The sequence below is a fragment of the Diceros bicornis genome, chromosome 6, assembly GCF_020826845.1.
Source record: "Diceros bicornis minor isolate mBicDic1 chromosome 6, mDicBic1.mat.cur, whole genome shotgun sequence".
Lineage (NCBI taxonomy): Eukaryota > Metazoa > Chordata > Mammalia > Perissodactyla > Rhinocerotidae > Diceros > Diceros bicornis.
The window spans coordinates 65,547,373-65,573,785 of record NC_080745.1 but is presented as its reverse complement, the minus strand read 5'-3'; the positions used below and the strand labels follow the sequence as shown (position 1 = coordinate 65,573,785).

The following is a 26,413-nucleotide window of genomic DNA, read 5'->3' as shown; positions in this document are numbered from 1 at the left end:
TTGTCAGGAACTCTCTCCTTTGTTTCCATTTCGTTATACACTGTTGTCTCCTACCAATTGGCCTGAACGCTCCAAAAAAGTCAATATCATGAAAAACAAAACCAAAAATGAGGTGGACTATTGCAGATCAAAACAAACTAGAGACTGAACAGAATGCCAGGGTGAAACTTGATTGGATCCTGAATGAAAACAAACCCCAAGTATAAGATAAATTTTGGGGGACAAAAGGAGAACTTTAAATATGGATGTGTATTAGGTGATATTACTGAGTTAATGTTAATTTTCTTAGGTTTGTTAGTGGTACTTTGCTTATACAGGGGGATGTCCTTAGTCTTAGGAAATGCATGCTGAGGTATTCCTGAAGTCTGCGATTTACTTTTAAATGATTCAGTGAGAATAAAAGCGCTTGTGCACCTTGAAGGAGAGAGAAGGAGCGCACGAGTAAATCTGGCAGCATGTTGGAACTCATTGAATCAGGTGATAGCAACTATTCTTTTAATTTTTTGATAGGTTCAAAACTTAGAAAAAGCATGTGTGGAGGAGTCTGCCTTGCCCACTAGAGTGATATAGTTAGGTTAGGGCCCAACATTGTACCGGGAACTTTCTAGCAGCTCTTCTATTGCTCCGAAATAAAAAATCATAATTGGAATCCTTTTGTTATTTCCCCCTCTTCCCTCCACTGCTCTCATTCCTTGATTCCTTCTTGAGGCGAAGCAACCTGAGAGAGGTTTCTGTCCCTCGGCGCTCTCCGTAGATAACTGAACTCTTATTGGCTGGCGTGCGCTGACGTCTTATTGTAGCGCGGCCGCAGTTTACCTAGGAGCGCGGGTGGGAATCCTAGTATTTGGTGGTCCTCACAACCCAGGCTGTTGAGAGTGATGGCGCAGAAACCGCTGCGCCTGTGAGTGAGCCTTGAAGGGGAAGTCTCTCTGTCTCTCTCTCTCTCTGCGCGCGTGCACTGGCGGGGGTGTTTCTCCTGACTAGAATGGAAGAGGAAAAGGCGGGGGTCGGAGCTGGGGCAGCGGCTGGTGAACTCGGATCACGTCTTTGCCTAGCCGGAGCCGGCCGCTTTTCCCAGCTGTTTTCGCTTCTGAGCGCGGAGTCTCTTGGCGACACTCGCTGGGAGAGGCGGAAGCTCACAGCGTCAGGCCTCCTCCATCTTAGGCTGGCCGGGCCTCTGACGCGTAATTTCCCCTTCATTTCTCCCCGCACCCCATTTATTTACTAACGAACATTTCCAGGTATGGGGCCCATTGATTGGCCCTGGTCACTGGTGGACAGGATGGATAGGGCTCCTGCGCTGGCTCACGTTCTTGGGAGGAGGGGGCGCTGGGGTGGTGAATAGAGGACTTCCATTCATTTCGTTCACCAGATATTTATTGAACAGTTGCGGTGTGTCATGCACTGTGCAAGGCGTTGCACAGATGGAGTTGCTGCCTTAATGGAGCTTATAGTCTAGAGGAACAGATATTAATCAAAGAATCCCAGTAAATGTAAAATCATAGTAGTGATGAATGTCAGTAAGAAAAGGTTTGTGGTTCTGGGACGGTGTACAGTAGGGGTGTTTGGCTTAATGTGAGGAATCAGCGGAGTGAGGATTGAGCCTTGATTAATGTTTTTGTTTTTATTCTAAAAAAGTCACTGAAATGTTTAAGAAAGGCTTGGCATGATCAAATTTTCATTTTGGAAGGTGACTTGGGCTACAATGTGGAGAACAAATTAGAGCCAAAGTAGAGGACAGCTGGGATTAGGTAAAGTGACAGCAGAAGAAAAGAGCAGGGATTCAAGGTTTATTAAGGAGATGAAATCAATAGGTGCTTGGAGGTGATTTGATTGTGAGTGAGAAGGAATCCGGCACTGTCAGGGTCCTAGATTTGTATCTTTCTTCAGTGAAATAGGAAACACTTGAAAACGGCCTAGATGAGGAGATGATGAATTTTGAGGTGCCCTATGAAGTACAAACTGGACGATGGCACGCCCAGAAACAATTAAAATTCCATGTGATAGCTGCTATGATTGAGGAAGAGCAGGATCCTGTGGGAGCACCAGGGATTGGTGACTGATAGGACTCGAGAGCTTTCTAGAAGAGGTAGTGCTCAGAAGATAAATAAAAATGCTTGATAGTTTATTACAGCGCTTGCTCTGAAATGCTATATGGGTTTCTGAAGTTTTGAAAAGAGAGTGACTTTCAGAGCCAGTCAGGAAAGCTTTAGAGATGTGCTAGGCCTTTAAGGATGGGAAAAATTTAGACTCAGGATGGGTAGGGTGGGATTGTTAGAAGTAACTACCCAGGGAATGGCAGAGGCAGAGAGTGATCCTACTGACAGTAGGGAAGGTTTCTGTTAGGGAAACTTGGAGAAAGCACTGGGAAGAGAGATCAGGGACTTGTGGAAGGCTTGGTTCTGCCACTAGTGGGGTTCTCTTAATGTTTTTGAGGAAAGAACATTAAACTGTTGGCTTTATGTAGGATGGATAGGAAGAAGAGAAGGCATTAGAGGAACTGTAAGCATATTCTCTACTTTGTATCCAACACCAGATTCCTTATATTTGTCTCTGATTCTGTCTCCCTGGGACCCTCAGTTGCTCAGCCTTGCAGCTATCCTTCATTCCTCCTTCTCCCTCATTTCCCCTTCTACTTCCCCACTCCAATTTGTGTTCAAGTGTTCAGAATTCTAAATTTCTCATCTGTTTCTTTCCTCACCATCTTCATTTGACATTGCCCTTCTTTGCTGATATTTTTGCTTATAGTCACTTATTCATCCAGACCGTCTTTCACTCTGTTACTAAAATGATCTTTCTAAAACAGATATGATCATGTCACTACCCTGCTTAAGAACGTTCAGTGGTATGGACAATAACAGCACTCCAGAGAGACATACTGACAAAAATATAAGACCTGTAATATTTCCAGATAGGTTAAAAGACATTCAGAAAATGATGTGAAAAGTGGAAAAACCATATAAGTCAAAATTATAAAAATTCAGCAGTGAGAGGCTAGAACAAATTACTTCACAATTTGAGGCCGGTCTGCCTTACGAACCTCAGCTCTTGCCACTTTCCATCTCTCTGCCCCATGACACTTTATACGTACCTCTTATTTAGTCCTTTTCATATGAATTTATAACTAACAGGTTGATTGTTCTTTCCCTGATTGTAAACTCTTCAAGGCTTAAACTGAGTCTTTGTCTTCTTCGTGCTCCTAACATGTTCTTAGCACGGGACTCAGCATGTTGCACCTAGCATATTGTAGGTGTCCAGTACATGTTTGTTGAATGGATGATTGAAGCCCTATACTAAGAGAATGACAGTAGAAGTAAAAAGGATGGAATGGATGGATAAGATGTTTGGATTGATGGGACTTGGTGACTGGATGGGGGAGTTTTGACTCTTGGTGACCAAGTTGGTGATAGACCCATCCACAAAACTTGGAAAGTGAGGAAAAGAAGTTGGTTCAATTTTGGAGGAAATGGTAAGTTGAATTTTAGATATGGTGAGTTGACGGTGTTGGTAAGACCTTCAGGTGGAGATACCTGGTGGTCAGCCATAGTTCACATGCACTGAACCTCTCAGGTAACCTCAGAAAGACTGGCCACACAGCTACCTCATTCAGGAAGACTAGTATGTACCAAACCCGGCAGGCCGGTTCGTGTTTCCTAAATTGCCTTAATGCTTATTTCTTGCCTACAGCTTGGCTTGTGGAGATGTTGAAGGAAAGTTTGATGTTTTATTCAATCGAGTTCGAGCAATTCAGAAGAAAAGTGGAAACTTTGATGTAAGATGTTTGTTTTTACTAAATTTAATTTTACTGTTATAGTCAAACATACTGAAATAAAGTTTGGGCTCCTTTATTCATTTCTTGATTGAACACATACTCTCCTTTTTTGTTAGATTGAGTTCCTTTTGTGAGCCTAGGAACTTAGGAGCTGCGGAGTGGTGAGGGAAGGGAGACGTGTTTACCTTTTTATAGTTGTTGAATTTGAATTTTCTTTATTGCTGTACACAAAACTGAAAACAGACTAGCAAAACCTCCGTAAGTGATTCTGACCACAGGATTTGGAAACTGCAGATCTGTTTCATGGGCGTATGGTATTGATTAAGTCAGATAACATATGTGCAAATGCTTCAACTAAAGAGCCCTATATAAATGTTATGTGTGGGGGCCAGCTCCGTGGCTTAGCAGTTAAGTGCATGCGCTCTGCTACTGGTGGTCTGGGTTCGGATCCTGGGCGCGCACCGACGCACCGCTTGTCTGACCGTGCTGAGGCGGCGTCCCACATACAGCAACTAGAAGGATGTGCAACTATGACATACAACTATCTACTGGGGCTTTGGGGAGAAAAAGGGGAAAAAAAAAGGAGGAAGGTTGGCAATAGATGTTAGCTCAGGGCTGGTCTTCCTCAGCAAAAAGAGGAGGATTGGCATGGATGTTAGCTCAGGGCTGATCTCCCTCACAAAAAAAAAACAAGTTATGTGTGGTTGCCACCTAGACTGTGAACTCCTAGAGTACAGAAGGGTATTCTAGGTATGGGGATAATTTGTTCACTGGGTGAAAGGTTGAGTAAAGACAACAGGCAGGAAATGTGTCTTTTATGCGCTGTATCTCTCAGGGTATCTAATATTTAAAGTTTTGTATTTCACAGAAGTGCTCTCCAAGGTCCATTTCTCCATCTTTCCCTGACCTCCTCTTCCCTATCCCCAACTTGAGTTTGACAGCCAGTGAGCCAAAATTTAGTAATTATAGAATCAGAGTAACCACTACAATTGCTGTTAAAGAATTATGTATTGAAATTCTGCAAATTGATTAAGGAAAAAACCTGGTTTGAGACGGTTAAGTAGGATAATTAACTGAATAATGTTACTATCAATTATGCACTGTTTGATATAAAAACAAAACTCATATCTGTTTAAAAAACTCATTTTAGCTGCTGTTGTGTGTAGGAAATTTCTTTGGCTCCACTCCAGATGCTGAATGGGAGGAGTATAAAACTGGCATCAAGAAAGGTACAGATATTATTTTTATTTAACAAATAATGACTTCTAACAAAGTTTCAAGGCTACACAGAGTTTGCTGGGTTGTTTTTTACCCATGTTAATTACTTAAGAATTTCTCTTTTGGCTCTATATTAAGCTGGAAAGAATGCCTATGCATCTAAATGTTCACATTCTGAATTTGGTTGGATTTAGTTCCAGAAAAATAATTCTCTTCTAAGTAGGCAGGAAGTGAATAAATGCAACCATATGTGTTGTTTCCTTTTTCCAGTTTCGGTGTTTTTTAATAAGCTCTTTAGGGTCTGTGTTTTCCTAATTATACATTGAACATCCTCTTTAAGATGTCGCTTCTTCAGCCTAGTGATACCATTTAATAGTTAGGCCACAAGGTTGGGTGTGGTATATCCTAAGTGGTGAGCATGTCCACATATAGAATTGCAGACTCTTTACTTTTGCTGTGAGTATTTTTCTTATGGGGAAGCATTTTTCAAGTTCCAAAGCAGATCTGGTAACTATACAGTGTCATGTCTGTTTCTCTCACTAGTTCCTATTCAGACATATGTCCTGGGTGCCAATAACCAGGAAACAGTAGAGTATTTCCAAGATGCTGATGGGTGTGAATTAGCGGAAAACATTACTTATCTGGGTAAGTTGATATTTTTTGTGTTTGTAATGCTCATAATAAAGTGTCCTCAGGAATTAGTCTCCCAGGATGTTTGTGGCTGGATTCTTCTGCCATTACTGCCTGAGAGAATGGGGGTCAGGGGGTTCTTTTCTAAAATCTATGTCTATACCCTTAAGATGATGGTATTTTTTCCTTTGTTGTGTCCACCTCCTCCCCAATCTACTTGTATTTCCACAACCCAGTATATACTCTTTTAGCCAACTAGAGGAGTAAATTACTTGACTACAGTGTATGGAATACTTAAAGTATAAATTATGTTAAAGAAAAAATTCCATGTATGTGGTTTCACCATATAGCATTGCTGGATGTATACAGCTTACTTATTAGTTAGACTCCTAACTAGCTATAGCTCTAGGTTTCGCTAAGGTTTTGGAAACTTGTTTTTAGTACTGATACTTGAATTTTTCATTCCCTTTGTCCTTTTTCTGGTTCCAGGTCCACTTGTCAATTCTGGGTTAAAGTTGTTTCCTCCACAATGCCCTGAATCTCTTTTAGTGGTTCTTTCACTGTCTGGCCGTTTTAAAAGCCAGTATCAAATCTTGCTTTTGTTGCCCCTGCACCCCCTGCTGTCAGTCTGCTGCTTCTTGGATATTCAACTCATTTTTTTCTAAAATGGCTCTTCTGCTCTCACATTTCCTCTCTTGTTCTTTCATTTGTCTAGAAAGCTTCTGCATTTCCTTTGCTGTAAATGCCCTCCCTACCTTAGTCCATCTTGGCCTTTATTCTCTACATCTGGCTGTGGTCCTCATGTAAGCAATCTCATCTCATCTTGCTTCAGTCATGTGGGACTCCTTTAGGCAAAAAACTGAGGGATGGATTTTTGTTTTTTGTTTTTAACCACAGTTGCGAGATATAGATTTTGAAATCCTCTTCTTATAGATCTTAACATGGGCCTGACTTGTGGCAGTTCTCATTGTAGTTATTAGACTTGGATTAAGACCACTGCTGTAGATATTTGACAGCCATTTTACCATATGAATTTAGTGCCAGGAGTGGAAAGAGCAGCCAAGGTATTGGGGTTATTTCTATGAAAGAGATTTTTTGAGATCCAGTAGGAAGAGCAAACAAGGAACTTGATAGTGAACATGTGATAGTGAGCTTGAAGTGCTGGCAGAAAATCCTACATATAGACGGAAGTGATAGTTCTTTCTAGAGTATATAACTATCTAGAGTATATAAAGGAGGTCAGTGTTGAAGAGTGTGGGTTTTGGGGAGTTGGTTCCATAAAGATGAAAAATAAAGCTGAGGATCAAGGGCAGAAGTATGAGAAGGGCAGCAGACAGATGATAGTACCCTGGGGTGGGGGCGTATATCTTCATCTAGAGGGTTGGCAGAGAGAGGTGAAAGTGATTAGAGGAGTGTTTGGAGATGTAAAGATATTGTCAAATTCATAGAACCTAAGTGAAGAGAGCATAGTTTCAGGAGAAGAGACCTTGGGCAATTATCGGGTGATTAGTGACCTTTAAGAGAATAGTGGAGAGGGAAACTAGGTTGCAGTGGGTTAAGGAACTAATTAAGAGTGAAAACACAGCATGGACTGCTCTTTTGAGAAGTTCAAAACTGAAGAGGATGTTTCTGTGTTAGTTAGTATGTGTGTGACTCTACTGCTCTTCACATATTCTCTTGGCTTGTTATTTGTCTAGAAAGCTTCTACATTTCCTTTGCAGTAAATGTTCCTTTATTAGTTTTTTATTAGTATATGCATTCTTCTTTATTAGTATGTATATTCCTTTATTACTTTATTTTTCTTTGTTAGTATGTGTTCCTTTATTAGTTAATATGTGTGTTTGTTTATTAGTTACTATGTGTGTTTATTTATTAATTAGTATGTGGAAAGAGTCATTTGAGAAGAAGAGACTCAGTAGATGAAAAGGAGGTGAAAAAATCTTTTTTTTCTTTTCCCTTTTTCTCCCCAAAGCCCCAGGAGATAGTTGTATGTCATAGTTGCACATCCTTCTAGTTGTGTTTGTGGGACGCCGCCTCAGCATGGCCTGACAAGCGGTGCGTCGGTGCGCGCCAGGGATCCAAATCCGGGTCGCCAGTAGCGGAGTGCACACACTTAACCGCTAAGCCACGGGGCCGGCCCCAAGGAGGTGAAAATTGATGGAGCAAGGTGTTGGAGACAACCAGAAGGAACAGAATAAAGGGCACAAGCCAGGAATAAATTGAGAAGAGGGTGGAGTCTCTTAATTTTTCCCAAGCAGTTGCTCTTTCCAGTTGTTTTCCTTTTTTTTGGAAGCTGCTACCTGCCTGAAGTGTACATCTTTTCTAGACTATAGCTTCCTCAGAACTACAACTATTTTTTTTTCTCATTGCCTCTTCCTGTGTTCAGGTGTCTTGATTTCTTTGAGTCCATGTAGAGTCTCCTCTAGAAGGCAGAAAGCCCTTTTCTTAATCAGGGCTTCCCAATTTTTTTCATTTGTATGGCACCTGGGGTAAACAGACTCGCCCGTGGGCTCCAGCAGCCTCCACATGTGGGCTGCTCTTACTGCACAGGAATACTGTTGTAGCCATCCACCACTGAGACCTAGCAGCCAGAAGTGGGGCTCTAGGAGAGTTTTCACTCATTCAGGCATGTAGAATGGCAAGGAGGTAGGAGAGTTGTGGCACGGGGAGAGAGATTCATCACCATGATGACATTTCATTTTGCAGTTTTAACTACAACTTATCCATTTTTCTTTGAACCCAGGTCGTAAAGGTATCTTCACTGGAAGTTCGGGGCTGCAGATTGTGTACCTCAGTGGGACAGAGTCCTTAAATGAGCCGGTCCCAGGTTACAGTTTTAGTCCCAAGGATGTGTCTTCCCTGAGAACAATGCTGTGTTCAACATCCCAGTTTAAAGGTGTTGATATCTTGCTCACATCCCCATGGCCCAAGTATGTGGGGAACTTTGGGAATTCTTCTGTGAGTAGTGCTTGTTCAGTTGGAATTTCTAAAAGCAAATTATACTGGCTTAATTTGGGCTTTCTTTGCTCTTTATATTGAGCATTTTAGTTCTTAGTACCTTGCAGTAGAAGTCTTTTGTGAATTTTTTCCAGAATACTTAAAGTCATATCAACTGACCAAAGCAAAAGTTGATTTTAAGAGAGCACAATTCACAGATGAGATTGCTAAAATCTTAATTATAAATGAATGGTTCTTTAAATTATATTCTCTGCTTCAAGTGCCCTCTGTCAAGCTTCCTTTTAATATGTTTTGACTGTTCACTAATTTTCAGTGGAAAGATTTATAGCTAGCAGCAGTGCTGCAATTATATTTTGCCCCTTCCATTCCAGATTATAGCTTTTTGGATCAGAATATTTTTTTTATGGAATCGTTATGGGATCAAAGATAGTGATCTAGAGATCTAAAGATGTAAAGATGGGAAATGAGATGTTGAAAACTTGGTACTTCTCTAATATGAAAAGTTTAGTTGGAGTGCATTGGAGCTCACCATTGCCTTTGATCTGAATATTTTTATAAGCAATCTAGAAGATGTACACCCGGTTGATGAGTGACAGCTATTGTGGGTTGTGAAATACTACATTGGTGGAAATAAGCCTAGTGAAGATCTTGAAAGGTTGCATGTGAGGGCAGAACGCATCAGCTAAGCTTCAGTGAAGGGAAATGTAAGAATGTGTTTAGGGACAAATATCAATGAATAGTTGTAGAAGTATCAGCAATGATCCAGAAGGGCCTTGTAGACCACTCTCTGTCAACTTCAGCACAATGTGTCTATGACCAAAAGGGCCAAGAAGATACCACACATTGTCAGGGAGGATGTTGAAAGGAAGAGGGACAGTGCTCTCTTCTCCTTCCACAAACCCATGGTTCTTCATCTAGAGCAAAAGGGGCAATGCTGGTTACAGCGTAGAGAAGATAGAGCAAAGCAAGGGAAGATCCAGAGGACTTTTAAGGTGATGATGGAAGGGAGAGACACATGTGATGCTCTGTAAGGAAGGATGAGAAGAATTAGGCCTCTTCATTTTGGGGGGGGCTAAAAAAGGATTTTGATTAAAGTTTATAAATAACTATACAAAATATTTGTAGGAGAGAAAACATATAGTTCACCAGTCCCTAAAATACTACAACTGACCTCAAGGCCAATTCCCTGCCCTTGAGCAGAAACCTGAAGGAGACAAGCATAAGACAAAAGGAAGTTCTTGCTTTACTTAGTGGGAAATTAACTTTGGTAATTTCTTTATTTCCAGCTAATACGTTCTCTTAGAATAGAGTACATAAGTAATGTTATGGCTGAGAGGTCACACAATTTGTTGTTAATGGAAGCTGGGGATGTTCTGGGAACAGGCCTAACTTTTGACAAACTTTATGTTACAGACTTTGTGACAAGCGTGTGGTTATGCCCTTCCACAAACCACGCCTTCCTTTACTGAAGCAAAATAAAGGATTGCATGCTTATGTGAGGAAGTCCTTGAGTATTCCATAGCAAATATGCTTTGGAGCCCAGAGGCCCTGAAAGTTAGCTTTTTTTTTTGCTTTCCACATGGACTTTGTCTGCATTGTCAGAACTGTAGGCGGACAACAGAGCAAATTATAGAAGCACAGTTTGTGGGCTCCAGAGAGAGAGCTTACTTTCCAAAAAAGATTTTAATAAACCCTGTTTTTGGTATTAGTGGGGAAGACTTACCTTACCTTTTAACCTCTGGCTTCCAGCAACTGTTCCTATTTCTGCATTCATAATACCCCAGTTCTCCTTATGTGTTTGAGATTTCTCTGATTGCCTTAAGTATGGAATTCACTCTGCTAAATGCTACTACCCACGTTTGTATCCACGTTTTAGGGACAAAGATCAATTCAAAGTGTCTTGTTATTTCTTTGCATTTCTTAGTAACTCTTAGATCTGTTATGATGACTGAGTTTCTGTTTACTAGGGAGAAGTGGATAGCAAAAAATGTGGCTCTGCTTTGATCTCCAGTCTTGCCACAGGCTTGAAACCAAGATACCATTTTGCTGCTTTGGAAAAGACCTATTATGAGAGGCTTCCATATCGGTGAGTAGCATTTTGTCCTTTTGGCGTTTTGAAGACTTTACCTTGCATCTTCTGTGTAAACTTCTCATGTTCATTTTAGCGGTATAATATCTTGGTTCCTTTTAGTTACTCAGGCACTGAAATTAGTGACTCTCAAATCATTCAACTTCTCTGAATTTGTTTCGTAATTTGGAATACAAGGGATTGGACTATATAGAGCCCCTTAACGGTTGAGGGTCTGAGGTGACAGTACTTTTTAATCATCATAACTTAAGGTAGCACAGTAAGTCCTGTTTTGATCAAGTCAAACAATACTCTGTGTATAGTCTTGAAAACTCAGTATAATCACTTCAGAAGTATTTCAGTTTGGGAATTAAGAACTTGTATCAATTTTTTTTGTTTTTTTTTTTTTTTTGAGTTTAGAAGTAGAATTTTTAAAGGATGTATTACAGAGAAAAAGAGAAAACCAGTGTTTCGTAAGTGGTAGAGTTAACTCTGAATTATCTTCACTGATAAAAGGCATGGATAATCCCTAAAATAATATATAAAAACTTTTTTTTTTTTACACAGAAGTAATATATGTGTTGTTGAAAGTTCAAAAAATATAGGTGAGCAAAAAGAAAACAACTTGCCCTTCCCTCATAATCCCATGGCCTAAGATACAACCATAAGTAATACAGATTTTTCTGTTGTATCTCCATATACACATTCCAGAAATACCTGTTGTTCTCTTAAAACCATGCGCTAAAAAACAGAGGTTATAGAAACAAGCCGCTCAAAACCTGTTTAACTTTTAAGGATCTGAATACATATTTCTCTGAAGAACGTATATCAGTAGCCAATAGGTACATGAAAAGAAGCTCATTAACATGATCATTATTAGCCATTAGGGTAATTCAAATCAAAACCACAATGAGATACCACTTCATACCCATTAGGATAGCTGTAATCAAAAAGAAATTATAACAGGTGTTGGCGAGAATGTGAAGGAATTGGAACCCTCATACGTTGCTGGTGGGAGTGTAAAATGGTACAGCCACTTTGCAAAACTGGCAGTTCCTCAAAAGGTTAAACGTAGAGTTACCATTTGACTCAGCAATGCCACTCCTGTTCCAAGTGAAATGAAAATAGCTCCAAACAAAACTTGTACACAAATGGTCATAACAGCATTATTCATAATAGCCAAAAAGTGGAAACAACTCAAATGTCCATCACCTGATGAATAGATAAATAAAATGGTATATCCATGCTATGCAACGTTATTCAGCAAGACAAAGGAATGAAGTACTGATACATGCTACAACATGGGTGAACCTTGAAAACATTATGCTGAATGAAAGAAGCCAGACACAAAAGATTATATACTGTATGATTCCATTTATATGAAATGTTCAGAATAGGCAAATCCATAGAGATAGAAAGTAGATTAGTGGTTGCCAGGGGTTAGTTGGAAGGAAATGGGGAATGACTGCTAATAGGTATAGGATTTCTTTTTCAGGTGATGAAGTTGTTATAAAATTAGATTGTGGTGGTGGTTGCACAACTCTATGAATATACAACTATTGAATTGTATGCTTTAAGTAGGTGAATTGTTTGGTATTTGAATTAGATCTTAATAGAGCTTTTAAAAAACAAAAAACCCTGTGCAACTTTTTAACTAGAGCTGTAACAAAAACTCTGTCATAATAAAAATACTAGCATAATTAAATCTCTACTAATGTATGCACCTAGATTTACAGTCAGTCTATGCTTTGCATCCCTACACTGTGAGTCTTATGCTTTCTCTTTTGGGGAGTAATTTATCATAGTTAAAAACACCATTCAGGGGTAGCATTCTTCACCAGTCATTTTTATTTTAAAATGAATGTGGGAAACATCTTCACAGTGTCTTTATCTATACATGCGGTTTCCCTGTGGTATTACTGTTCTATTGCTACTGTAACAAATTACCACAAACTTTGTAGGTTAAAACAATACAAATTTGTTATCTTACAGTTTTGTAAGTTAGAATTTTGACACAGATCTCACTGAGCTAAAATGAAAGTATAGGTCAGATTCTGTTTGTTTCTGGAGGCTCTACGGGAGAATCTGTTTTCTTGCCTTTTTCAGCTTCTAGAGGCCACCTGTTTGGCTCCCTTGGTTCATGGCCCCGCTTGCTCCATCTTAAAGCCAGCAACTCGAGTTGAATCCTTTTCACCACAGTGACCTTATTCCATTGTCACGTTTCCCTCTGACTCTCTTCTCCTTCCCTTCTCCACTTTTAAGGACTCTTGTGATTATGTTGAGTCTACCTAGGTAATCCAAGAGCATCTCCCTATCTTAAGGTCAGTTGAGTAACCTGTCACCTTAATTCCCCTTTGCTGTAGCTAACATTCACAGGTTATGGAGATTAGGACATGGATGTCTTTGGGGGGGGGGGCATTATTTTGCCTACCACACCTGAATAGCTTAAGAGTGGAAAGTGTTAGCAATTCTTGAGGCCACCGCACTGGTCACTAGCATTAAAGAGAGACATTTCTACAGGCTATTCAACTGTTTTTCCTTAATGTCTTCATATATTGTTAAAGCTTCCTTTTAATTATGAGTAAACTTGTTTCATTCATTTTAAAAGTTGGAGAAAGTTGCATGTGAAATGGCACGACTTTCACCTTATACTGATGTCAGTCCCATTTACCAACTATGAATGTACTTACTCTCTTTAAAAAGTCAGGTTGTAGGGGCTGGCCCCGTGGTGTAATGAAGTTTGCTCTCTCTGCTTCAGTGGCCTGGGGTTCGCAGGTTTGGATCCCAGGTGCGGACCTACACAGCACTTATCAAGCCGTGCTGTGGCAGGCATCCCACATATAGAGTAGAGGAGGATGGGTATGGGTGTTAGCCTGGGGCTGGTCTTGCTCAGCAAAAGGAAGAAGCTTGGCAACCCATGTTAGCTTAGGGCTAATCTTCCTCACCAAAAAAAAAAAAAAAAAAAATCAGGTTGTAGCAGACAGACTATATTTTGGTTTATTTCCTCAATATGAATGTAAAATATGTATTTGTGTATTTGTTTATATAAAATGGTATACTAGATTTTATAAAAATAAAATTATATTTTGTGGCAGATTCAGGAAATTTTTGTAGCATAAGGATAGTAAAGAACTCTAAGGATTGGTTTCTGTATCTGGTCAAGTCACTAAAAATGAAAAATATGTATAATGCCATAACTTTTTTTTTTAATTACAAATAATAGTTGCTCAATGTAAAATACTTGTAAAACACAGAAGAGCTCAAAAGAGTATTTTGGTATATGTAGTTCCCATATTTTTTTATATGAACTATAGACATTCATATATTTTTACATTTTTCTTAGAAAAATGAAATCATTTGTTTTTCCACTTAAAACGAATTTCTTTTTTGTTTTCATTATTTAGATTTTTATTACACAAGAGAGGATAGTATAACGAACACTCCTGTACCCATCACCTAGCTTCAGCAATTATCAACATTTTGCCAATCATACAACTCTTTTAAAACCGAAAGTTGAAGTTTTTGTGCTTTTCAGATATGTGATCTCGTTTTTTCCTAACAACAGCCATGTGAGGTAGGGATGATTATCCTGCTAGATGGACAGGTAACATCTGAGATTGTTACTTGTGGTGATGGACTCAGGATCTGTGCTCTTTTTGTGGTCTCATAGAGTCTACGTATTTCATAATTGTACATCAGAAGTAGACTTTGTTGGTAACCCATTATCTCTCAAATATGTTATAGAAACCACATCGTTCTGCAGGAAAATGCACAGCATGCCACCAGGTTCATAGCTCTGGCAAATGTTGGAAATCCAGAAAAGAAAAAGGTAAAGATTTGAGTATTTGGTGGTAGGTTAATATTTGTTATCTGCCTGATAAATGTTTGTCTTGCTCACTTTAGCGTTCAGATCTTCTCTTTTACCCAATTGCAAGGTCCCGGCATCTCAGTGACTTTTTTGTAAAGGTATGGTAACGAAAGGTCAGGTTTCCTTGGGTCCTTTGTAGGAGGTTTTAGAGAAGGGTTTGGGAAAATAGGCCCAGTGGAACAAAGGCAAAATTTCAAATGAAGGATATTCCTTTCTTCCCACATCTGTGTGGTTGTCTCTGTGGGTACGCATGAGGTTGCTGTCAGAAGGTATTCTTGCTTTGCTTCTTTTAATAACTTCATTTAGCAGAAATAATGAAATCCTCCCAAGGATTTACCTAAGCCCTCCTTGGCTTTGGGAAATCTTAGCGATAGCTGGAATCTGTCTTTGTACTGGAAAACAGTGCAGCTGAATGAAAGAGTATATATTAGAAAAGTGCATTATTTTTCTCACTTCCCTGAGAGCATTCCTTATTCGCTAGGGCCAAAAGCAGGATATGGTGGATTGAGACAGCTAAAGTCTGAACAATCAAGTGGGAAAACAGGCAGATAAATAATCTGAAGATTATTCTACTTTAACATGCCATAAACAGTGTACATTGTTAGCCTCAGCCCTAAGCAACTCATACTTCAAAGAGTATGCACATTATTAAATTTGGCAAAATTCATCTCAAAGTTTTGTTCCAATTTATACCCCCACCAGCAGTGTGGGTGTATGAGGTTTTTTTTTTTTTCTATCCACATTCTCAAGTAGGTAGTGTCAAATTTTTATTCAAGTTTTTGCCAATCTGATAGATGAAAGATGGTGTGTCATTGTTAATTAGTTGCATTTCCCTAATCAGTAGTGAGGTTAAGCATCTATTCACATCTCATCTGATGTTTTCAATATCTGTGCCATTAGTCTGAGCTTCTAGATACTTTATGAATATTTACTTCTTTGCTACTAGTCCCTAAGAAAATTTATCAGCATGTACAGCAGAAATTGTATAATATCAGAGAGTAACACTAAGTTGTCCAATTTAGTTTTCATTAGGAAAAAAAGAATGGCAGTGCCGTGATTCTTTTGACAGAGTACACAAAGATAAAGGACTCAGAGACAGAAGCAGTTTGTGTTCAACGGTTAAGGAGCAAGTCTCTCTGGGCCTTGTATTGATGGTTGTTATGTTTTTTTTTAAATTTCAAGTGTACATCATTATATTTCGATTTCTGTGTAGATTACCTCATGTTCACCATCCAGTGGTTGTTTTGTGTAAGGGCTGATTTTTTGGGGGGACTGGGGCTTTGATCTGTTGCTTGTTACTTCATCAGCCCTTGGTTAGCCACCGCAGAGATCACTGAATTGGCTTTTGATTTACTGTGTGTTCTCTGAGCACAGACAGGCCAGTTGCTGCTCTTTTAATTTGGCTCAGTTTCTGAAACTTTCTGTGAAATCATTGCAGAAAATAGGTTGAGTACATTTGGATAAATGGTATTTCCCCTAATGTTATTATGTTGTTTTTTTCCAAAGTATCTTTATGCATTCAGTATTGTTCCTATGAAACTAATGGATGCAGCAGAACTGGTAAAACAGCCTCCAGATGTCACTGAAAACCCTTACAGAAAATCTGGGAAGGAAGCATCCGTAGGAAAGCAAATTCCTGCCCCTGAGGTATGTTCTGATTGAGAGGTGGCATTTTCTGGGCAAGATTGCCCAGGTATACTTTTCCTGGTTATAGTTTAGTTCATAAGACAAGTTTAATCCTTAGAATCTAAATCTTTTTTTTTCCTTGGGAAATCATGGTGATGTTTATTTTTAGAAAGCCTTAGTAGATTTCAAGTAAGCTCTGTGTTTTTTATTGTAGTTTGGGGTTAATAGTTTCATATGTTATGTTTTGCTTTGTCTAAACTTGATTCATGTGTTGGGGTTATCGTATCATATGTTAAGTCATCTAAAGTTGATTATCTATTCTTAGCTTTTCAGGCAAGGATCCAACTACTTGGTGGCAATGTAGTTTGTGATTTTATAATGAGTGCTAGTAGGTGAATAAGACTTATTCTGAAGAAATTTCTTAATAGCAGACTTTTCTGAAGTTAATTTTTCCTTCACTAAAGCAAGGACTATCAGGTTCTCTTACTAGTATGCATGGTCTGCTTTCTCAGACTTGTTTTTCTTTATGAGCAACCTTCTCATCTTTTTAATTAAAGCTCAGTTAGACTTGTTTGACCTGTGAAACTGTAGGACTGTGCTATGGCCCTATTGAGAGAGAAAGGAAAAGGAATTTGAGTGAGTTCATGTTGTTCTGTTTTAGGCAAGAATTGCTCTATAACTTTCATTTTAGCTTGCTTTTCCAAAGAGATGAATTTGGTAGCTTGGATAAGTGTTGAGAAGTAAGACTGAGTCTTGGCTTCAGGACTGGGAAGATATTTTTCTTCTCTAGAATAGGCAGAAAGGGCTGGGAGGAAAGATAGATATGACCTGGCAGGAGTGTTCCCTTGTATGTGAATGGTGGGCTACTTGTCTAAAGGTTAGTTTAATTACATTTACTCTTCTACCTTTGGCCATTCCAGGAAGAAGCAGCCTGTCAGTTTTTCTTTGATTTAAATGAAAAGCAAGGAAGGAAGCGTTCATCTACAGGCAGAGATAGCAAGTCTTCTCCTCTCCCAAAGCAGCCTCGCAAACCTCGTAAGTACCTTGGTTCCAGAGGTCTCCTGTGTGAGTAATAACTGTTACTTCAGGTCTTGTTTGGGAAGTGGCATTGCTAAGACAGCCTCTTCTGACAGAGGGAAATTGTACAATGAGTCATTAGGACCAATAATAAAAATACGATAATACAAAGATGGCCTGACTTTGAGGCTGTCTGAGGCTATTCCTGTAAGAACTATGGAAAAAGCTCCTTTCCTTCATATCTGCAAAACATATGAGGTAAAGAGCCTACAAAACCAATGAGGGTTCATAAAATAATAGAAAAATCAAACTGGTGGAAAGGACTTTAGGGCTATTTCATTGAGATCCTCTTCTCCATCTCTTTGTTTCAAAGATGAGGAAGCTGACCTTGGGAGGGTAAACTTCTTACCCAGGGTCATGTGGCTAGCTAGTGGCATAGCTGGGACTAGAATTAGGGCTCCTGACACCTGGTTCAGCGTTCTTTTGTTGCAGCCTGTTGCCAGTTACATGCTACTTTAGTCAATGTGTGGTTATCTACTTGTGGATCAGCTACCTGTGGATTGGTTACAAATTCAGAACTTTTCGAATAGAGGGTTTAGTTTCATTGATAATGGTGATTTGGGGGTGGTGAGGGGGGGTCACAGTGGGAGCACAACAGGCCTAGCCCATTGTGGCAGTGCTGTATACCAGTCTTTGCAGGATATAAATATCAGACAAGGCTGAGTTCTGTTGGGTGATTATATGCTAGAGTGCTTGGACCATAGTAACATCTGCTTTCTTCCATGTGAAGCTCAGCCTCCAGGACCCTGCTGGTTTTGCCTTGCCAGCCCTGAAGTGGAAAAGCATTTGGTGGTCAACATTGGCACACATGTGAGTTATTTCCATGAACCTTTTACAGAGAAGGAGATATCTGTTTGTTTTCTATTAACTTTATTGAGTCATAATTTACATATCATAAAATTTACCCACTTAAAGTGTACAATTCAGTGATTTTTAGTAATCTTACTGAGTTATACAACCATCACATAATACAGGTTTAGAACATGTCCGTCACTCCAGTAAGATCCCTCATGCCCAGTTACGGTTAATCCGTGTTCCCACCTTCAGCCCCAGGCAACCACTAGGCTACTTTCTGTCTCCATAGTTTTGCCTTTTCTGGACATTTCATATAAATGGAATCATATAATATGTGGTGTTTTGTGTCTGGCTTCTTTTACTTCGCTTAATATTCTTGAGGCTCATCTGTGTTGTAGCATGTATCAGTATTCCATTCCTTTTTATTGTCAGATAGTATTCCATTGTATGGATATGCCACATTTTGTCTGTACATTCATCAGTTGATGGAATTTGGGTTGTTTCCACTTTATGGCTATTAGGAATAATGCTGCTGTGAACATTTGCTTGCAAGTTTTTGTGTGGACATATGTTTTCATTTCTTTTGGATAGATACCTAGGAATGGAATTGCTGGTAAATTTATGTTTAACTTTTTAAGAAACTGCTAAACTGTTTTCCAAAATGGCTGTACCATATTATATTCCCACCAGTAATATACGAGGGTTTCTGTTTTTCCACATCTTCACCAACATTTGTTAATGTCTGTCTTTTTGCTTGTAGCAATTCTCCTGTGGTTTCGTAGAGCCAGTTTCATAAGATTGCTCCCCCCTTCCCTCCCTCTTTGTCAAATAGGTATGGATCTCCTATGGTGATGCTTTTATATGCTTCTTGAACTCTCTATTTTTACTCCATACTACTTGGAGGTGATGAGTTGCTTTTATTACTCACTATTTAAAACGGATTTTCTTTGTCCTAAAAAGGGAGACCTCTGTTGCCTGTTTACCTATATTGGGTTAAAAATGTTGATATTCTTTTTTTATATCTTTAGATTCAGAAACTTGAGCTTATTAATTAATTTTTATGTAGAATTATGTGATGCTGGGAACTGATTTGCACAAATTATATGAAAAACTAAAGTGATAAATTCTCAGTTTTGCCTAATAGTAGAGGATATAGCTTCCTAATGACAGGAATACCCATATCCACATTCCTAGTGTGGGGATCTGGGAAGCCAGGATAATAATTAGAAGTTTGCTTGGTAAGCACTGAATCAGACTGTGAGAACTGGATGATCTTGTGGGTGATTTTATTCAAGCTTTTGGAAAACCATTATGAACTATGTGTGTCTCACAGTAAAGTCATCCTATTCCAGATTTCCCCAGACGCTTTTCCTTGGGCAAGGCTCAATTAGGCACTAAATAATACTGCTCTTTGATCCTCAGTTTTTTTTTGGCTCCATATAGACCATTATCCTTCTTTGTCATTCACTTAGAATGAAAAAAAAAACTTAATTTTCAGGGTTATAGTTTCACCCTAGTCACCTGTGACTAGAATTAGCTGTTTCCTAAGGCTCCTGAGGGAAATATTTATAAACCATTTCTTAACGTGTGGTGCTTCTGCAGACAGCAACTTTCATCCATTTTCATTGATTTGTTATAATTTTGGTTTCTAAGGGTGACCTTTTCCTTAACTTCTGACAATCTGAGGGCCCTTTACTGTGGCCTCCTATAGACTGTCTAGAGTCTCAGTTTCATCTTAGATTTTAAGTCACATCCTTCTTCTGCCTTTGTTGTTTCAGACTGAAGAGTCCCCGTCTTTTACATTTATTTTTATGTCTTGATTGTTGGCACACTCATGTCTCTAGAGGGAGCACTCCTGTCTCTAATGGGGTCAAGGCCTGTGACACAATTGAGCCATGGAGCCTGTGGATCAACTCTTCAGTGGGAAGAAGAGCAAACTTGAAACGCTCTTGCTTTTATAGGAATGCCCTTTTGGGATTATCTCTCTTGGACCTTGTTTTCATCTTTGGGTTAGTTTATGCCATTCTTCTCTCCCATACAACTTGTGTCGTAAGGCAGACTTTGGACTGCCTTCTGTTCGGGAAGCTTCAACAGGTTCAAGAATGCCATGCAGGGGAGAAGAGATTTGGAATGGGTGACTTAGCTCAGTGCTGCTCTAGGCCTCTGGGAGAAATGACCTTTTCTTTCCATTTACCCTTCTATTGCCCAGGGTATGTAGCTCAGGGTATGGGCCTAGAGGATGATCAAGGAAGCCTGTTTGTTTCTCATCTAGGCCTGAAGCTAGAAGGGCAGAAAGCATCTCAGGTCCTGTTTATGGCCCAACCCCAAGTAGGAGGCCACATGAGGATTTTAGCCTAGAGCCTGCCTAATAATCAAGTCTGTGCTTACCTGCACTGTCCTTTTTCTGGTAGAAATCTCTTGGGATCGTCTGGTGACCTTTGGATGTCTTGCAAAGGGTTTGGAATCCTCCTTGCAACCATTCCTCATGATCTCCTTTTATTACTTTTTTTTCCTGGCTTTCTCTGTCTTTGCCATGCCTTCCTCAAGGGATATACATAGAACTATGCTGATGGCCCATGGCCACAAATTGGTAAAAGGAGAGAAAGACTGCTAAGAGTCCAAAATAACTTGCAAATCCATGCATTTTACTTAAGGGGAAACATTCATTCCAGTCCTTTTTATACATTGTTAGAGATAATTCAAGTATAGAACAGATTAGAAGGTGAGAGTTTGAAAGGATTTGGCAAGTGGATTTGGGCATTTCCATGAAGAACTGGAAGGTACTGCATTGAGGGGGGGTGCTACTTAGTCCAGACTAGAAACCTTCAGTAGCCTCAGTGCACATCACAGTATAAAAACTGATGTTTGTGGTGGTGACTCTCTGCCATAAAGAAAAGGCTGGAAGACTCAGGTTTCTAGAGTAACTTTTTAAAACAAATATGGTCCAGAATGGTTATTGTGTGTGGGGGGGGAAGTTATTGTAAAAATTTAAAAAATGTTTTAGTGCTTATGTGGTTTTGATGAACTTGAGTCTCCTGGAAAATTAACTTTGTAGATGTGCTCGGTCCTCTATGCCAAGTAAATCAAGGATGATCATCCTTTAGTTTGTTTCCAGTACCTATCCTGTCATTCTGTTGGACTTTTTCATTGTAGATGAGAAATAAACGACTCCTTCCTTCAGCCTTAACTTTGAACCCACAACACTAAACGTATACTTTGGGTTGTGTTTTTTCTAAAGCTCTTGTGCCTTCATTTGCCTGCTTTTGATATTCATTGGCCCTTTCTCTACTCACTCATAGTGTTTTCCCTTCAAAGAGTATCTTGAGTGTAGCGGTCTTGCATGTTTTGGTTTTGATGGCAATATTTTTAGTTGCTATTTAGCTGCTGACTTCCATTGTTGGGAACCATAGTTTTCTACCTCTTTGGATGTATCTGAGTTTGAGGTTTCTCCTTCCTTCCACCCCATTAGGTTTTATGTTTACTTTCATTTTGTAGAGGTTAGTCAGCCGCTTAGGGCTGTAGGGACATTGGATGCTAATCAGGTCACCTTAACTTTTTTTTGTGAACCCAGGGGGTGTATTTAGGGGTGGGATTGGATGTTACTGTAGGGAAAGTGGTCATTTTTGAAATCAGGAGTAGTATCTTTCTGTGGCTGAAGGTGATAGTAACTGAAAAATTGTTTTCAAGTTTGGAGCCTGGGAGGGAAAACCAATTGTTATTCCAGTCTCCTTTAGTTCCGATGTGTGTGAAGCCAAAAGACTGTTTATATGCTGCTCATTTGCTCCCAGTTCATTTGATACTTACATAGAAATTTGTTGCATCTAATGTCCTTCAGCAGGTACTTGAGAACATTGTTGTTATAACCTCTAGAATCATATTTTTAAAAGTCAGAGAATTTCTATTGATAGCCTCTTGAGCACTTTTTTAACCCCCTCAGGCTCACTCTTTGTATGGGCTTTTCTCCCTGAAAAACCATAGTGCAGTATTGATGTCTCAATTCTGTGTGCTTCCTCTTCAGTGCTACCTTGCCCTGGCCAAAGGAGGCTTATCTGATGACCATGTCCTCATCCTGCCCATTGGACACTACCAGTCAGTGGTGGAGCTTTCAGCAGAGGTGGTAGAAGAGGTGGAGAAGTATAAGGCTACACTGAGGCGGTTCTTTAAGAGTCGAGGGAAACGGTGTGTTCTATTTGAGAGAAATTATAAGAGCCATCACCTCCAGCTACAGGTAGGTGGTCTCTGCCCAAGAACTTAGAAAGGCCCTATGGGGACCTGGATATTAATATTCAAATAATGTTCATTTCAAAGGTTAAAGAGTCTCTGGTAATAACTCCAGAGAGTTCACAGGGAAGTGCGTGGTCAGTACAAGTGAACAGCACAGACCGGAAGTGCCTTACTTAGAAAAGGAATGGATAGTTGAGGAAGGTTCCAAGAAGGATTTGGGCCTTGATCGGTAGAGTTTGGAAAAGTGGGTATTTTGTGTGGAGGCCCAGCGTGAGTGAAGGCTCAGAGGTAGGAAATAGTCCCAGAGCCTGCATGGGGCTAGCAGCTCAGAAATTCAGAGGTTGTTTATGGTTGATTTGTTTGTAGTTGTGGTGGTTTTCTTTCTGGCGCATTTGTTAAGTTTTCAAATGGGCCTGACTCTGCCACATACATTATATAGGAGCTGGCAAAGGCTTGATGACAGAGATCTCTCTCTAACCTTTCTCGCATCAGAGATTGGCTCTCACATGTGGCAGGCTATCTCGTAAGTTTAAGTCCTTACAGACAGGCAACATAGGCCTGTCTGGCCTGAGGAGAATCTCTGCTGAGGGGTGTTTCTTCACCCCTGTGATGGATTTGCTACTTCTCAGGAACTGTGCAGGAAGCCTGATCTCTCTGGGACCTGCACAAAGAATTTCTCCTATCTTCCTACCCCCAACCCCCACTCCCAGGTCATTCCTGTGCCACTCAGCTGCTGCACTACTGATGACATTAAAGACGCCTTCATTACCCAGGCACAGGAGCAACAGATAGAGCTGTTGGAAATCCCAGAGCACTCTGACATCAAGCAGGTAAAACAGGAGGGGAAGGTGATGTTCAGGGAGAAGTAAAGACCTGGTTTCTGACATGTTGAGCCTGAGGTACTATCAAGGCATTCTAAAAATGTTAAATAGGCAGGTGACTGTTTGGAACTAGAACATGATGTGTTGATTAGACTGAGATGAAGATGGCATTACAATAATGCCTTAGTGCTTTCCTAGGAAGAGAAAGAAATTAGAAACTTTCTAAGGCAGGAACTTAGAAAGACAGGTGCCACTGGGAGGTGCCACTTGTAGTATCTGCCAGTTTGGCTTTTTAAACTTTAATTCCACTAAGTAGCTTGGGATCTCTAGCTGCTCACATCCTTTTTCTTATGCTTCTAGACCGAATCCTTTGCCAAATTAATTAAGAGATGATCTAGGATTTTAGATTTTTAAAGCACTATTGTATGTCCTCATACAATTCTGTTTACTTTAGATTGCACAGCCAGGAGCAGCGTATTTTTATGTTGAACTTGACACAGGAGAGAAGCTTTTCCACAGAATTAAAAAGAATTTTCCTTTGCAGTTTGGAAGGTTTGTATATATTTCTTATTTTAAATGTGTTTTCACTAGACCTACTGTGAACAAAGTAGTGGGCTGCATGGACAGTTGAATAAAAAGCCAAACAAGAAACAGTCCTTGCCCCAAGGAACTGATACTCTTAGGGCAAGGCAGATATTTACATACATGACAATAATGAAATGTAGACTGTGAAAAGTACCATAACAAGGTTTTGAGGAACAATGTACTTTAGAAATTCAGAGAAGGGAGAGCTCATTTCTACTTGGTGAAAGGCTTCATGAAAGGGTTGAAGTTGAGCCTGAGAGATAGATTCGAGGGTAAACATTGGGGTGTGGACATTCTAGCTTGAGGGAGTAGAGTGCTACCAGTAATTGAACATATGCTCTATGCCAGGCACTGTGCCAAGAACTTTACGCGCGTTGCCTCATTTAATATTCCGAACTCTAAGGTAGGTACTGTCATCCCAATTTACCATTGTGGAGGATCAGGCTCTAGAGCAGTGCCCAACAGAACTTTCCACGATGATAGACATGCTCTATAAATCTGCACTGTCCTATTTGGTAATCACTAGCCACATGTGGCTACTGAGCACTTGAAATGTGGCTAATGTGACTAAGGAACTGAATTTTTAAATTTAATTCAATTTTAATTAGGATTAAAATTTAAATAGCTATATCTGGCTAGTGGCTCCTATAGTGGACAGCATGGCTCTAGAGGGGTTAGGTAGTTTGTCCATGGTCACAAAGTAGTAGGTTCAAACCCAGGCCTGTTGGATCCCAAAACGTGAAGTCTTAACCTCGTTATTCTGCAGTATCCTAAAGGTCTGGATAAGGCTTCATTTCTGCTCTTCATATCAGGCAGAACATGACTACGAAACCATACAGAGAGTGGTATAAATTAGGCAAAGACTGAAGACAGGAAGTTACTAGCAAAAAGAGATAATAGTGTGGAGGAGAGTTAAAAATGGGCAGAACAGATTATATGATGCTGTGTCTGTGATTTGCAGCTGTTTTTTTCCCCAGTTAGAACTGAGCTTTGAAGCAACCTTGAACCCTTCTTCAACTAATTTGGAAAGCCTCCCAAGAGATTGCCACCATTGGATAAGTCCAGTTGTCTACATTTTCAAAAAGATAATTGATAAATGAGAACAAGTGTATTAGGAGCTTCAAAAATCTGACATTATCTTTTTGTTGTTGCCTCAGCAATAGGTGCAGATGTGGACAGTGATGACGTAGGCACATGATCGCAGATACACACTGGCACATAAGCCCACAAAAGAGAGATTCTCTGAATGATTTTGTGCTCAACATTGAGTATTTTTTAAAATACTAATTTATAGTTATACAGTATTTTATAGTTAACAAAATACTTAAAAAGTATTTTTTGAAATACTTGAAAAGACATTTTTTCCCCACTGTACAAGAAAGGGGGTTCTATCTTCATTTTATGGATGAAGAAGTAGGCTCAAGTTTTGCCCAGTGAGCTAGAACTTGAGCTCAGGTGCTGTGACTTTTAGAAGACTCGTGTGTTTTGTTTTCAACTTTTCCATTTATTGTAGCTTCAAAGTGGAAAATGAACCATGTAGATGTGCAGATAGAGTTATTTTTAATATATCAAAATAAGTACAAATAAATAAAAATATAAAGCAGTGGCAATTAGAAGGTAGCTTGCATGTATGTGTCTGTCTCTGTGTCTGTATGTAGTTATTCTTTAGTTCTGAGAGCCAAGATAAGTTGTTTTGTTGACACTGAGCTTGTGTTGTTATGCCTATGTAGGCCTGAGTCTCCTAGAAGGAGAGGTAGAAGAATTTTAAGTCAGAGTGGCGCCTGACTGTGTACCATGACCTCAGCAAACCCATGGTCTAGTTGGTGACAAAGCTCCATTTTAAGGCAGGATGTAATCACAGCTAGTTTGGTGCTTTGATTGTGTTATCTGTATACCTCACAAAACCTTATTTTGCATTTCATAGGTAAGGAAATCAAGATTTGGAGGTGGAGTAATCTGTTCAAGTCATAGACAGCACGTGGCAGAGCTAGGGATGGAATTCGGTCTCTGATCTTTCTGACACCAGGGTCTGCCCTCTGGCCTCTACTATGCCGTGTTACTTCCCTGAGTACCAATAAGTTCTGAGTTGTTCAAGAGAGAGCGAGAAAATTGGGTTTGAGGGGTTAGGAAAGAGATAGGACCTGAGCTGGTCAAATGGGTATGATTTTGGCAGAGATGGCACTCAGGGCAAGAGAATGGTATGAGCAAAGTCAGAGGAATTTGCATACCTTCTTGGGGTGATGGCAGGAGAGGAATGGGTGGGAGGGGATTTTGGGCTGATACTGTCCATTTTGACTTCTTTGTGTTCTTTCTGCAGGGAGGTCTTGGCCAGTGAAGCCATCCTTAATATTCCTGACAAGTCTGACTGGAGGCAGTGTCAGATCAGCAAGGAAGAGGAGGAGACCCTGGCTCGCTGCTTCCGGAAAGACTTTGAGCCCTTTGACTTCACTCTGGATGACTAAGCAAAGGGCAAAACACTTTATGAACTTGACAGGAAACAGTAGCAGTCTGTTTTTTTAAGAAACTGCAGTCTCCCATGGGGACTGTTTCCCTGCCTCTTTTTTGTGCATTCCCATGGAAGCTGCCTGCAGCAAGAAGCCTCAGATTGAATATTTTTTTGGAAAAAATCACATTCTAGGATGATAATCCTATGTCTGTCATCCAGCTCCAAGTACAGCTTGTGTTTATCAACATTTTCAAAAACATTTAAACTATCAAATAAAATCCAAATGCTTTTCCCTGGGTGGGGAAAGTATCTTGTGTTCATGTTA

The 26,413-nt window shown here is 39.8% G+C and overlaps 1 protein-coding gene and 1 non-coding gene across 5 annotated transcripts; both read left to right on the top strand.

The window, feature by feature from the left end:
• Positions 1-811: 811 nt before the first annotated feature.
• On the top strand, positions 812-26,413 carry CWF19L1 (CWF19 like cell cycle control factor 1). 4 transcript variants are annotated; one of them, XM_058543761.1, is made up of 14 exons: positions 812-901; positions 3,688-3,772; positions 4,923-5,001; positions 5,534-5,635; positions 8,364-8,578; positions 10,546-10,664; positions 14,391-14,475; positions 16,021-16,161; positions 17,061-17,175; positions 17,948-18,027; positions 22,031-22,240; positions 22,947-23,066; positions 23,512-23,609; positions 25,960-26,413. In XM_058543761.1, exons 1-14 carry the CDS (start codon positions 879-881, stop codon positions 26,102-26,104), a joined length of 1,617 nt encoding a protein of 538 aa, XP_058399744.1. In that variant the 5' UTR covers positions 812-878; the 3' UTR covers positions 26,105-26,413. The 4 variants fall into 4 exon arrangements, with proteins under 4 accessions (XP_058399744.1, XP_058399748.1, XP_058399747.1 ...); XM_058543765.1 differs by lacking the exon at positions 812-901 and adding an exon at positions 1,196-1,241; XM_058543764.1 differs by lacking the exon at positions 812-901 and adding an exon at positions 3,421-3,469.
• LOC131407771 (small nucleolar RNA SNORA12) lies at positions 22,601-22,746 on the top strand. The gene has a single exon (XR_009220636.1). It is a non-coding gene; the product is annotated as a small nucleolar RNA SNORA12 (small nucleolar RNA).

Bases quoted from the DNA above. Each gene is read 5' to 3' on its own strand.
- CWF19L1 (XM_058543761.1), top strand. From the start codon at position 879: ATGGCGCAGAAACCGCTGCGCCT. The intron at 14,476-16,020 runs GTAAAGATTTGA...TTTTTTCCAAAG, and splicing joins GAAATCCAGAAAAGAAAAAG to TATCTTTATGCATTCAGTAT. The intron at 22,241-22,946 runs GTAGGTGGTCTC...CCCCACTCCCAG, and splicing joins GCCATCACCTCCAGCTACAG to GTCATTCCTGTGCCACTCAG.